Source organism: Epinephelus fuscoguttatus, linkage group LG1 (genome assembly GCF_011397635.1).
Source record: "Epinephelus fuscoguttatus linkage group LG1, E.fuscoguttatus.final_Chr_v1".
NCBI lineage: Eukaryota > Metazoa > Chordata > Actinopteri > Perciformes > Serranidae > Epinephelus > Epinephelus fuscoguttatus.
The window spans coordinates 50,971,861-50,983,914 of NC_064752.1; the positions used below are offsets into that span (position 1 = coordinate 50,971,861).

General features: G+C 43.2%; 1 protein-coding gene across 1 annotated transcript in view; it reads right to left on the minus strand.

Moving 5' to 3' along the window:
• The window catches only part of LOC125883905 (IQ motif and SEC7 domain-containing protein 1-like), a 600,950-nt gene that overhangs the window by 506,309 nt on the left and 82,587 nt on the right, over positions 1 to 12,054 (minus strand). Inside the window, exon 2 of the mRNA XM_049568571.1 lies at positions 4,996 to 5,103. Within this exon, the coding sequence (XP_049424528.1) occupies positions 4,996 to 5,103 (108 nt within the window). The remainder of the gene's footprint in view (positions 1 to 4,995; positions 5,104 to 12,054) is intronic.

Here is a 12,054-nt window from a genome sequence, read left to right on the forward strand (position 1 = left end):
CCAGTCAATGCTTGTGAGAAAAGCAGATTTTGTTAAACACCTGGCAATATGCAAAAAGAGACAGTTGGCTATTCCATCGCCTGGTACCCCTGTGGCAGCTCCATCACCCTCGCCCTCCACCCCTGTGGCAGCTCCATCACCCACACCCTCACCTTCCACCCCATGCCAGCTCTATCACCCTCACCATCACCTTCCACCCCTGTGCCAGCTCCATCACCCTCACCCTCACATTCCACCCCTGTGCCAGCTCCATCACCCTCACCTTCCACCCCTGTGCCAGCTCCATCAGCCTCACCATCACCTTCCATCCCTGTGCCAGCTCCATCACCCTCACCCTCCACCCCTGTGCCAGCTCCATCACCTTCACCTTCCACCTCTGTGGCAGGGACCATGCCAGCCATTGGAGTTGGACAGATGCAAAGAGTTCGTGTGACATCAGTGCAGCAGAAAAAATGTCCTGTATGTCAAGCCATTATGAACAATTTTTTTTTTAAAAAAAGGCACATGAAAGCAAACAAAAGGACATAATGGAAATCTCACATTTGGAGAGTATTTGTCTAGATCCTCAAAATGGAATCTATAATGTCCAAAAATCTTTTCATGGTGCCAGCACTCCTCTGCATGTTCAGACCAAAATGTGGGGTGAAAATCAACATGTATGTTGTGAGTCAGCAGAGTGCCAGGTGAATATGGAGTTGGCATGGCGGAGTGGCCTGAAAGCATATCAGTGCATACATCTCAGGTCCATAAGTTACTGCACTTCAAATGCATCCTCTGAGATGCTTCTCCAAGAGATCCTCAATGAGATGGTGAAACGCAAATGGTTTGGTGAAGATAAGACAAAGATCTGCCTCAATTGGTAAAACCAAGCCAAAAGTAAACAGATTCCCCTTTCAGTGTTGGTCAAAATTGGAAACCCTCACTGCAAATACATATCTGTTTACAAACCCACCATCTCCTACTACAGTCGACTGGGAAGAGTCATGGTGTCCTACAGCACAAAAAATAATTCATGGCACTGTCCTTGTGCAAGGACCAAACGATCATGCCCTCACACCTACATAGCCAAATGGCATTTATTTCAGACGCAACCCGAATACTTTAGGAAAGTCCAGAGCATTGAGGAGGTGGATTTCCCAAGTACAGCAACATCCCCAGGGAAACAAGACTGCAAAGATGAGGTTGATGTGGGTGGTGGCATGCTGTATCCTCCAAGGGATGTCCAAAAATTGAAAAAGATGGTCGAGTACATTCTACATTACAAAAAGATACCTGCTGTCCTACCTGACAATTTACGGCTTCCATCAACCGAAAAACAATATCCAAGGCATCTCACTCCAGTAGAGATGACGTGCCAGCTTTGCCCAGGCCATGTTCCCCTGAGTGACCCACTTCTCATCACAAATAAGGCCAAAATCATCACAAACACGGGCATCATTCATGGTAGGCAAATTTTGCCAACTTATGGGTATTTGCTCTGCTTTGAATAATCACTGAATTTATCATAAGCAACACTGACTCAAAATGTTTGGGTTTTTTTTTTTTTTTTTTTTTTAAATTTCCAGATGTCTGTACCTACTGTAAACACTGCTTTCAGTGTAGAACTTTTTACTGTTATCAAGAGCGGAAAAATGGTCTACACAACTTTAACGACAGAACACTCCTCAACCTCCCTTTATGTCTGTCGATAAGGAACATGCTACAGTTACTTTCTAATCTTAACTAAATTAAAAGGTTGAAATTAATACTTTCATCAGATAAAATGCACAGCTCCATTTTTACAGTACATTTGTTTCATTTTTTTCCCCCCCTAGGTCCATACAGCTGTGAGCAGAGTGGTAGAGTATTTGGAACTGTCATTAGGGTTGAAGTTCCCCTCTCCTGACATTGTTCTACATGGATATTTCCACTTTGAAGCACTGGCAGAACACCAATACTAGTACTCTTGTACTCTCTTCTGCGTGGTGATTATCCACCATTTTTTTATCATGGACATCCATAAGAAGGGAGCCTTCCACTTGTCAGGTGAGACAGTTTTTTTCTTAGATCAGTAATTTTGATAAATCCTGACTTGATTATTCTCAAAATTTACTTTTTGTGTTGTTTTTACTTTGTGTCTGTAGTAAGTGATGTTGCACAACCTCCTGAGGGCTTCAATGGAGAGATGGATGTAGAACATTTCTGGGAGGAGATTTCAATGGAAAGGATTGCCCAAGGACTTGTAACAAGTAATGGAAAGATATAAGCCATTGGCTGGCTAACATGCTCGACATTTTTTTGTGATTGCAAAACTTTGTGGCCAATGATTTGCTGATTTGATGATTATTTTTTATGTGTGACATAAAAATAATAGTTAGCATGTTAGCCGTTAGCCTAGATACAGCCGGGGCACATAGTAGCGTCAGACCTGTTAAAAGTAAGTGAACGGGCATACTTAAAGTGCAAATTTAGTCCACTAAACAAGTTTTTTTCCACAAAGACCGCCTCATATCGTTAGGATAAATGTCAGATAACATGTAGAAAACGACATGTAAACGTGATGTCTTACCTTACCAGTGTGGTGCCATGTTTGTTTACCATTTAGCTCTGCTTTCCAAAGCGCGGCAGAAATATGGCAAGCTCTAGTTAAAGCCCAGCTGGATACTACTCCAGGTGGAGGTGTCTCGTCCTCGGTCACATCCAGACCTTGAAAATAAGGCTGCAACCTGTCCCATTCCTTGCAACAGAGGCATTCCTCTTCTGTGGGCATTGGGGCACAGCATCCACAGGTACACCACCAATCTCCAGAGCTACGCAGCCTTGCAGCAGCCATTCCTCCTCTCTCGTCCTCTACCTGTTGCGCCTCTCTCTCTCTCTCCTTCTCCGTGCTTCAATTTCACGAAGCTCTTCGTCAGTGTATTCTGGCTCAGTCAGTGTATCTAGGCTAATGACTAACTATTATTTTTATGTCACTAGTCACTTGAAACAAATTTAGGACGATAGGAGACAGGTTGAAATAAACCGAAATTTCCCTTAAAGAAGTATTCATATCACTGATTCTCACATTATAAAAATAGCATAGCAAGGAAACCACCACAGTGGCCTCAATTGTCCAAGAGGTTCTTTTGTAGAGCACACTGAGTTGTAGGTGTGTGTTAAACTTAAATTCAGTCAGACTCATGGTGCGAGGGGCATGGCTTGTCAAAATTTTCACTTTCTCAGCTGTTAATCATAGCGCTACCATCAGGCCGATCGGGATTATTTTTGATTTAAAGCATTAGGACACCATTTTAATTTATGGTGCCATGTTTAATATATCTAGCTTGTTCCAGCTGGATATGTGTGCCAAATTTCGAGTCAGTCAGACCTTTTGTGTGAGAGGTGTAAGCTTCCACAATTGCGTTTTTGAGTGTTATTTACAGCACCACCACATGGCAAATAAGAGCCATATTTCTTGGGAAGCATTTGCACATCATTTCCATTTATTGGAATTAAGTTTCATGTGTCTGGTCCATTTCAGCTCACAACAATTTCAGCTGCAACATAAGACAACCAATAGTAATGGTAAACCAGCACAAACTTAGTGGGGTTCTGCCCTTTCATGGCCTTGAACAAGTGTCAAGAACCACTCTAATTTGATACTGCGCTGGCAATACCTTATACACGCCCCACTACCCGCACATATGAGATACACACACACACATTCTAATGATACTACTAATTACTGTAAGACCTACCTAAACAGCTGTCAGTATTCACATTTTTCTGCAGGAAGTGCATTTTCTAGTCGCTTGCCGTTACCTTTTTCCTGCTGCTGACACATTTAATCTTATAACTGCCAAATTTAAAAGCTCAATAATCTGTCTCTGAAGCTGCTTCACTGTACAGTGGCGTATTGTGTCACAGTGTGATTTTACCTGAAGCAGTGTGTCACTTCCTTTGTGCCCCTCAGGGGTTTAACATAATTGCATTCATTATCCATTATCCAATCTACACACCTATCTCCTATTGTAAATTCCAGCCTGACCTAAACGTCATGCTGAACACAGCTCCCTGGGCAATTGTAATTGATGTGCGCTTATTCTTCATGTTCTTTGGCAAATACTTGCAAATAGAGTGGGACAGCTCAAGACCTCACTGTAATCACAAGTCTTTAGCACTCATTCTTTATACTCTCTTCATCTCTGCAGCTAATTAGAATCAATAAACATCGTGAACAAACACGACTCATTAGGGCTTTTGCTACCTCCCTCCTCCCCTGGCAAAGTGTATAGAGCGAGATCTACAGTGGGTACGGCATTGAGAATAAAAACCCCTTTGAAATTGCTATGAAGCCTTTGAAGCCTGTGTCCCACTGCTCAATGCTCTCAGGGTTTTCATCTCTCCTCATATGCTAAGGAACTCTCAGGGCCTCACTGAGCAGATGTAAGGAACTCCAAGGAAAAGCACCCACAGAAAGGACATGGACAGCCAGGCAGGGCATCACTGTACTGTATGAGCTGCAAGATGCTTTATACAAACACCATGCTTGCAATAATCTACACAGTTGTAGCAGTGCAGCAAGGCTTGTCACTCATTTTAGATATCCTTCAACTCTTTCACCACTCATTAAGTCATCCTAAAAGATAGAGGGAATTTGCAGGAAGAGATATGTCATCACAGGGGTCTATTCTGCCAGCTCTATCCCAGAAAGTAGTCAATTCCCCTACTCTGCTTCTACTTAATTTCTGTGGCTGTAATGAGAGTTGTTCATTTTCTATGTGAGTGGATTTAGAGGCTGAGGAGGCCACCTACCAGCTTGTGCACAGTAGATGGTGGAGGTCTTTATGAGGAAAAGGAAAAGACTGACAAAGAAAGAAACACTCAACAGCAGCATGGGGAATGGCAGGGTCAGAATTTAGATGATTTATCAGACTGATAAACAGACTGATACTGTAAACTAGCATCAAGGAGACAGTTAGGACAGTTGTGGTCTGACGAAGAAAAGGTGACTTCAATAAAAACCTTTCAATTTACCCAAAAGATGCAGATTTCCATTTGCGACAGGGGTAACTTCTCCTACATGGAGGGGCAATAAGGCTTCGAGGGATCTCTGAGACATCTACAGGAAATGCGGCATGTCGCCTGCAACATAAAAAAAAGAGAAGCACATTAAAGCAGTTCATAGTGCATGTTAAAAAGGCCAATCTACCTCATTTATTTTCTATTTCTTTCTGGTTAGCAGTTCTCTATTTGTTAATTCAGCTGTCAGTCAGCTATCACAGTCGACCAATCACGTCACACTTCTAGCTGGCTGTCCCCGCCCCCCATCGCTGCCGTCTCTCTCTTTTCGCTCACGGAGAGACAGCCAGGCACACCAAAAGCGCTGGAAGTTTCCAAAGGTGTTGTGCGTGCATAAAAACTGTGAGTAACTAAGTCTGATCACCTGTGTGAAATGTGTCTGCAGCTTTGTGACATGCTAAATGCAGAATTGTTGTTGTTAGTGACAGTCCCGTTTTCGCTAGCTTAATTGCGACGTTAGCCCTATTGTAATGTGTATGTATGCTAATGGGTGCTATTGTTGACATTAAGTGTGAATGGGACTGCTAATTGTTGTATGCTAATCGTTGTATGCATTGGTTGCTGGTTCATTTTGTAATGTGTTAGGAGCTTTCCACTCAGTTTTGAGGTTGTGTGAGAGCTGTAATATCTTATCTACCTTAATGAATCTCTATGCACAGTTTATGTATAATATTATGGAGAATAATGTTCTTTATCTTCATATGTGATATTACTGCTACTATTGCTCTGATTTAAATATGCATATGGCTGAATTTCAGTTCCTTTGGATGTTTGTGAATGATTATGATTATCTGAATTGTTATTATTTTCATTTCAGAACCACATTAATGCACTTTGGAAACTGAAGTGGGTGATGTGTGTGGGTATATTGTGAATGGTGGCGAAGCCTCTATATAAAGTTTCTCAAGTTCAACTTCAACTGCCTCTGTCTTTTACTTGACAGCCCGCAGCGTGTTTGAACTCTTTACTAACCAGTATTATTACAACGGGTGAGGGCTACGTCAGCCAACTGTTCAGACGGGTGAGAGCTTCCCCAAGCTAACCGTATTTTTCAATGCACATTTCATTAAGTTCAACACATTAGAGTTGTATGTTTTCATTCAAAACCAGACAGCAAGTGAGGCACAGACGACGGCGTGCTGCTGTTGTATAGCAGAGAGGGGGTCTGTCAGCACGCTAACTCCCACTGAGCTGAATGTTGCACTGGCAGAAAGAGAGATTACTCTTGTCCACTGCCCACAGCATTTTAATGCCTTCAAATCAGGGCCGGAAACTCTCATATATGCATTATCATAATAGGCTGAATCAGCACTTAGAGCTCAGTGCCAGGTAGGGAGCAGAGGGGGGAGGGGGAGGAGATGAATCAGAATGTATCAGGCTGAGTGTATATGACAACAAAGGCTATGGAGAACGATGTGAACGGGGAGAAAGCACAAGACAAGAGGAGGCAGATGAGAATAACTCTTTGTTATCTAAATTATTAGCATAGTGCTCTTCCCAGTTCAAATCTTTCCACTACAGAAATTGGCAACAACATTTTGTCACAAATTCACAGGTAAATTACAGTATTACAGAGGAACATCAGGTAAGTGCCGATATTTTACAGTGGAGACAATAATTATTCAACACATCAACTTTCTTTTCATTAAACATATTTCCAATGCAGCTGTTCACATGAAATTTACACCAGTCTGTGATATTTACTCAATAAAACTACACTGATAAAAAAAATCACAACATTTCAAGCCATAAAAAAGTTAGGTGCTGTAAAGTGGAATAACCCTGGGGAAAAAGTATTGAACCATTGGCATAGAGGCTTTTGTTTCATTACATTTTCACGACAACCTTGTCACTTATCAACATTTGGTCATGGACGTTCCACATTGACATATGACCGGCAAGATCCCCAGGGTGCGTTAGTTGTTGACGTTCTGGGACGCCATTTCAACTTCAGCCTGTTACATGCATTGTCTGTTTTCAATAGTGATGGGAAATACAGCTCTTTTTAGAGAGCTGGTTCTTTTGGCTTGCCTCAAAGAGCCGGCTATTTCAGTTTCCAAGTGGCTCCTCAGATTTTTGTTGCTTAAATGAATTTATTACTAACAATAATGTAAAATTATGTGTAAAATGAATTACTAATGTAAAAAAAACATGCATTATATCAAATGTTTATTATTTATATAGTTTTATATACTCTACAGTGTTACAACCCAGAATGTGTCTAGGGGTAAGGGAAGCAACATAAAACCAAACAATGAAGTGATTAAGGCAAGCTGCCGTTTATTCATTCACAAAATAAACAATACAAGCTACGCTTTATAAAAAAAAAAGCGGTACAGAAAAGAAAAACACGCTTACAGGCTCTGTAACACAACCCGGAAGTCGGGCTTCACGAAAGGAGCCTCGGCGGTAAATTACATTTAAAGTATAACAAACTCAGGGAAGGGCGGCGGGTGACGGCAAACCATAAAACAATTAAAACAAAACTCTGACCTGTCACCAACAAAATAAACACCCCAACTAACTTAACTAATGGTGGTGGAAGGCCACCCAGAATAATAAAACTTAAACAAATCTGTCTGTCTGCTCTATGACTTACCTCACAAACAAAACAACACTCAAACCGACACCCATAAAGCTAGTGTACCATACATCAAACAATCTACGTGTATGTGCAAAGGATATGTGGCTAGGCTACAAAGCTAAATCGTAAAGCCCATAGATTCCCAAATACAACAACAACAACGAACAGATTACAGCAGCAGAAAACACAAATGGAGCGAGGCGGACTGCTCAGGTTAAATCACAGCCGCCCTTGCTCTTGACTCCGTGCAGCTTTTAAAGGTTCAGACGAGGGGCCGGTGAAGCGGTGATTGGCCAGAACCGATGACGACAGCGAGGGGGCCGGCTGACCAGCAAGCGAGGGAACACTGAACCGCAGCAGAGGAGAGCGGGCTGGAGGCGTGGTCTGCCAGGGATTCCCTCCAGAGCAGACAATTAGACACACACATAAATGATTGACAAGTGCTGGCCGAATAATTCCCATTATGACATGCACAGCACATTAAACACAGAAAATAAATGTACTAAGGTCCGGAGACCGTAACACCCCCCCAACATAAATACAAACCTGCTGGATTTGTTACCAAACAGACTACACAGGGGACAGAGCGTCGGCTACGACATTATCGGCCCCTTTCTTATGCTTAATTACAAGGTTCCACTCTTGAACCAACAGGGCCCAGCGCATGAGACGTTGGTTGTGATTGTACATGCGCGCAAGGAATACGAGGGGGTTATGGTCGGTGTAAACAACGATGGGGAGACTACAAGACCCAAGATACACCTCAAAATGCTGGAGTGACCATAGTAAGGCGAGCGTCTCCTTTTCTATGGTCGAATAACGAAGCTTGTGAGTGTTAAACCTTCGCGAGAAATAGCTGACAGGATGCTCAACGCCTGCCGCATCCTCCTGCAGCAACACCACACCAGCACCGACCGCACTAGCGTCAACCTCTAACTTAAACGGAAGCGCGTAATCAGGAGCGGCAAGTACAGGCGCGTGACACAGGAGGGTTTTCACGCTCTCAAACGTGTGCTGACACTCGGGAGACCACTGGTAATTTACCTTGGGACTGGTTAAGTGAGTCAGCGGAGCAACCACGTCGGAGAAATTCCTGCAAAAGCTCCGATAGTAACCAGTCATCAATCAATCAATCAATTTTATTTATAAAGCCCAATATCATAAATCACAATTTGCCTCACAGGGCTTTACAGCATACGACATCCCTCTGTCCTTAAGACCCTCACAGCGGATAAGGAAAAACTCCCCCAAAAAAACCCCTTTAACGGGGAAAAAAAACGGTAGAAACCTCAGGAAGAGCAACTGAGGAGGGATCCCTCTTCCAGGACGGACAGACGTGCAATAGATGTCGTACAGAACAGATCAGCATAACAAATTAACAGTAATCCATATGACACAGAGAGAGAGAGAGAGAGAGAGAGAGAGAGAGAGAGATGCAGGTAATGACAGTAGCTTACAACAACATTAATGAAAGTAATAATATTATAGTTCTGGTTACTGCGGTACAATATGTTGAAAGTATGTATTAATACCTGGCAGTATACATGTGTGACAATAATCATATGTGTATAATAACAGAAGAAGTATGACTAATGACTAATGATGGCAGCAGCAGCAGGAGGCATCTGGCAGGACCACGGCAGCAGCACAACCACACACGTCACGCTGTCCAGGCACCGCTGCGATATGAGTTAATCTGAGAGACAGTGGAGCACAAAGGCTCCGGAGAAGAAGCCGAGTTAGTGACATCCAGAATGGCCGAGTTAGCAAGATGCAGTAATAGAATACGAGAGAGAGAGTGAGAGAGACAGAGAGAGAGAGAGAGAGAGAGAGAAGGAGAGAAGGGGCCCGGTGTATTATAGGGGGGTCCTCCGGCAGACTAGGCCTAAGTCAGCCTAACTAGGGGCTGGTACAGGGCAAGCCTGAGCCAGCCCTAACTATAAGCTTTATCAAAGAGGAAAGTCTTAAGTCTAGTCTTAAATGTGGAGACGGTGTCTGCCTCCCGGACTGTAACAGGAAGATGATTCCACAGGAGAGGAGCCTGATAGCTAAAGGCTCTGGCTCCTGATCTACTTTTGGAGACTTTAGGGACCACGAGTAACCCTGCGTTTTCAGAGCGCAGTGTTCTGGTGGGATAATATGGCACTATGAGCTCTCTAAGATATGACGGAGCTTGACCATTTAGAGCTTTATAAGTTAACAGTAGGATTTTAAATTCAATTCTGGATTTTACAGGGAGCCAGTGCAGAGAAGCTAAAACAGGAGAGATATGATCGCGTTTCTTAGTTCCTGTTAGTACACGTGCTGCTGCATTCTGAATTAGCTGGAGAGTTTTTAAGGACTTACTAGAGCTACCTGATAATAGAGAGTTACAATAATCCAGCCTTGAGGTAACAAAAGCGTGGACCAATTTTTCTGCATCTTTTCGGGTCAGGATAGGCCTAATTTTCGCAATATTACGCAGATGAAAAAATGCAGTCCGTGAGGTTTGCTTTAAATGAGAATTAAAAGACAAATCTTGATCAAATATTATTCTGAGGTTTCTTACGGTAGTGGCAGGGGCCAGAGCAATGCCATCTAGAGAAACTATGTCATCAGATAAAGAGTCTCTGAGTTGTTTGGGGCCAAGAACAATAACTTCAGTTTTGTCTGAATTTAACATCAGGAAATTGGTGCTCATCCAGTTTTTATGTCTTTAAGGCAATTATGGAGTTTAGTTAATTGATTGCTTTCTTCTGGCTTCATTGATAAATACAACTGAGTATCATCCGCATAACAATGGAAATTTATAGAGTGATTTCTAATGATGTTACCTAAAGGAAGCATATATAGAGTAAACAGGATTGGTCCGAGCACAGAACCTTGCGGAACTCCAAAACAAACTTTAGTACGTAAGGATGGTTCATTGCGAACGTCAACAAATTGAAAACGATCAGATAAATAAGATTTAAACCAGCTTAGTGCTGAACCTTTTAAGCCAATTAAGTGAAGTCATGCCGAGGAATCGCCGCAAAGCACGTCTGGTTGTCGGAAGAGGGAACTCCGCTACAGCACTGACTTTGGTCTCTATCGGACGGACCTGGCATTGACCAACCTGCCTGCCCAAGTACATCACGGTACCCAGGGCTGCCCCTGACCAAAATGGGGCCCTAAGCGAAATTTTATTTGGAGGCCCCCATCCCAAATGTATCATAGATACAAAATGACCGTACAACAACTTGCCATTTAACTTGACAACCTTTACTGGCAATAACAAATGCACTGTAGATACAGTAGTTTGGCTGTATGAGTCAAATAAAATAAAAAATTCAACCTGAAATAAATAAATAAATAAATATTAAATAAAAATAACTTCAAACTGAAATAAATAAATAAACAAATCTGAGTCACAAATAGCCATCAATTACTCATCAAAAGAATGTAACTTCCACCACCTCAATCCTCCACCCTTGATTAAACACTGAAAATAAAATAAAAGAGGGAGACAGGTTTTTCCTATTTAATCTTATTTTGTTATATTTCTCCCTCTCCCCTCTCTGGAGGCGTCCGATCTCCCTCAGCCCTCTGCCTCTCCCACCTTAAACACTGAAAACAGAAATAAAATACAGAGACATTCTTTTCTATTTTCATCTTATTTAGCTATATACCTCCCTCTCCCCTCTCTGGGAGCATCCGACCTCTCGGCCCCACACATACCCCCGAGGCTCGGGTCTCCCCCTCCGTGGAGCCCACCGTCCCTCCCTCCCAACCCCGCACACACTCCTGAGGCTCTTTTGGACGACATGTCGACAACTCTTCACCTGCTGCAGCTCTGCAAGTGCCTGCCAGCGCACCCCTCTGATTGTTCAGATGTGGAGTGCTGTCAATCATTGCAGCGACGCATGGGCGGTCAGGTCTCTTCTCTTCTTCCTCGAGCTGATTTTACGCACGCCTCACGGTAGCGCATGTGCGCATCCATTGTGCATATGCGCAAATGCGTCCCCTCGCACAAAATGTGGACCCCCATGGAAGATGAGGCCCTACGCACAGCGCGTGTTCTGCGTTTAGGGAGGGGCGGCCCTGACGGTACCCTTTCCAAACTCGCACTTTGCCAGATTTAAAGTGAGCGACGCGGCAGCTAAGCAACAGAAAACCTCACGCAGGCTTTTGAGATGCTCACTCCAAGACGAGGAGTACACAATCAGATCATCTAAGTAGGCGTTACAATTTGTCACACCGGCCAAAACTGTGTCAACCAAACGCTGGAAAGTAGCGGGTGCGTTACACATGCCAAATGCCATCACGGTATACTGTAAAAAACAGTGAGGGGTAACGAAGGCGGAAATCTCAGAGGCACGCTCTGTCAGTGGCACCTGCCAGTACCCTTTTAAGAGGTCCAGTTTACTGACGTACTGAGCTTGACCTAAGTTATCCACACAATCCTCCATGCT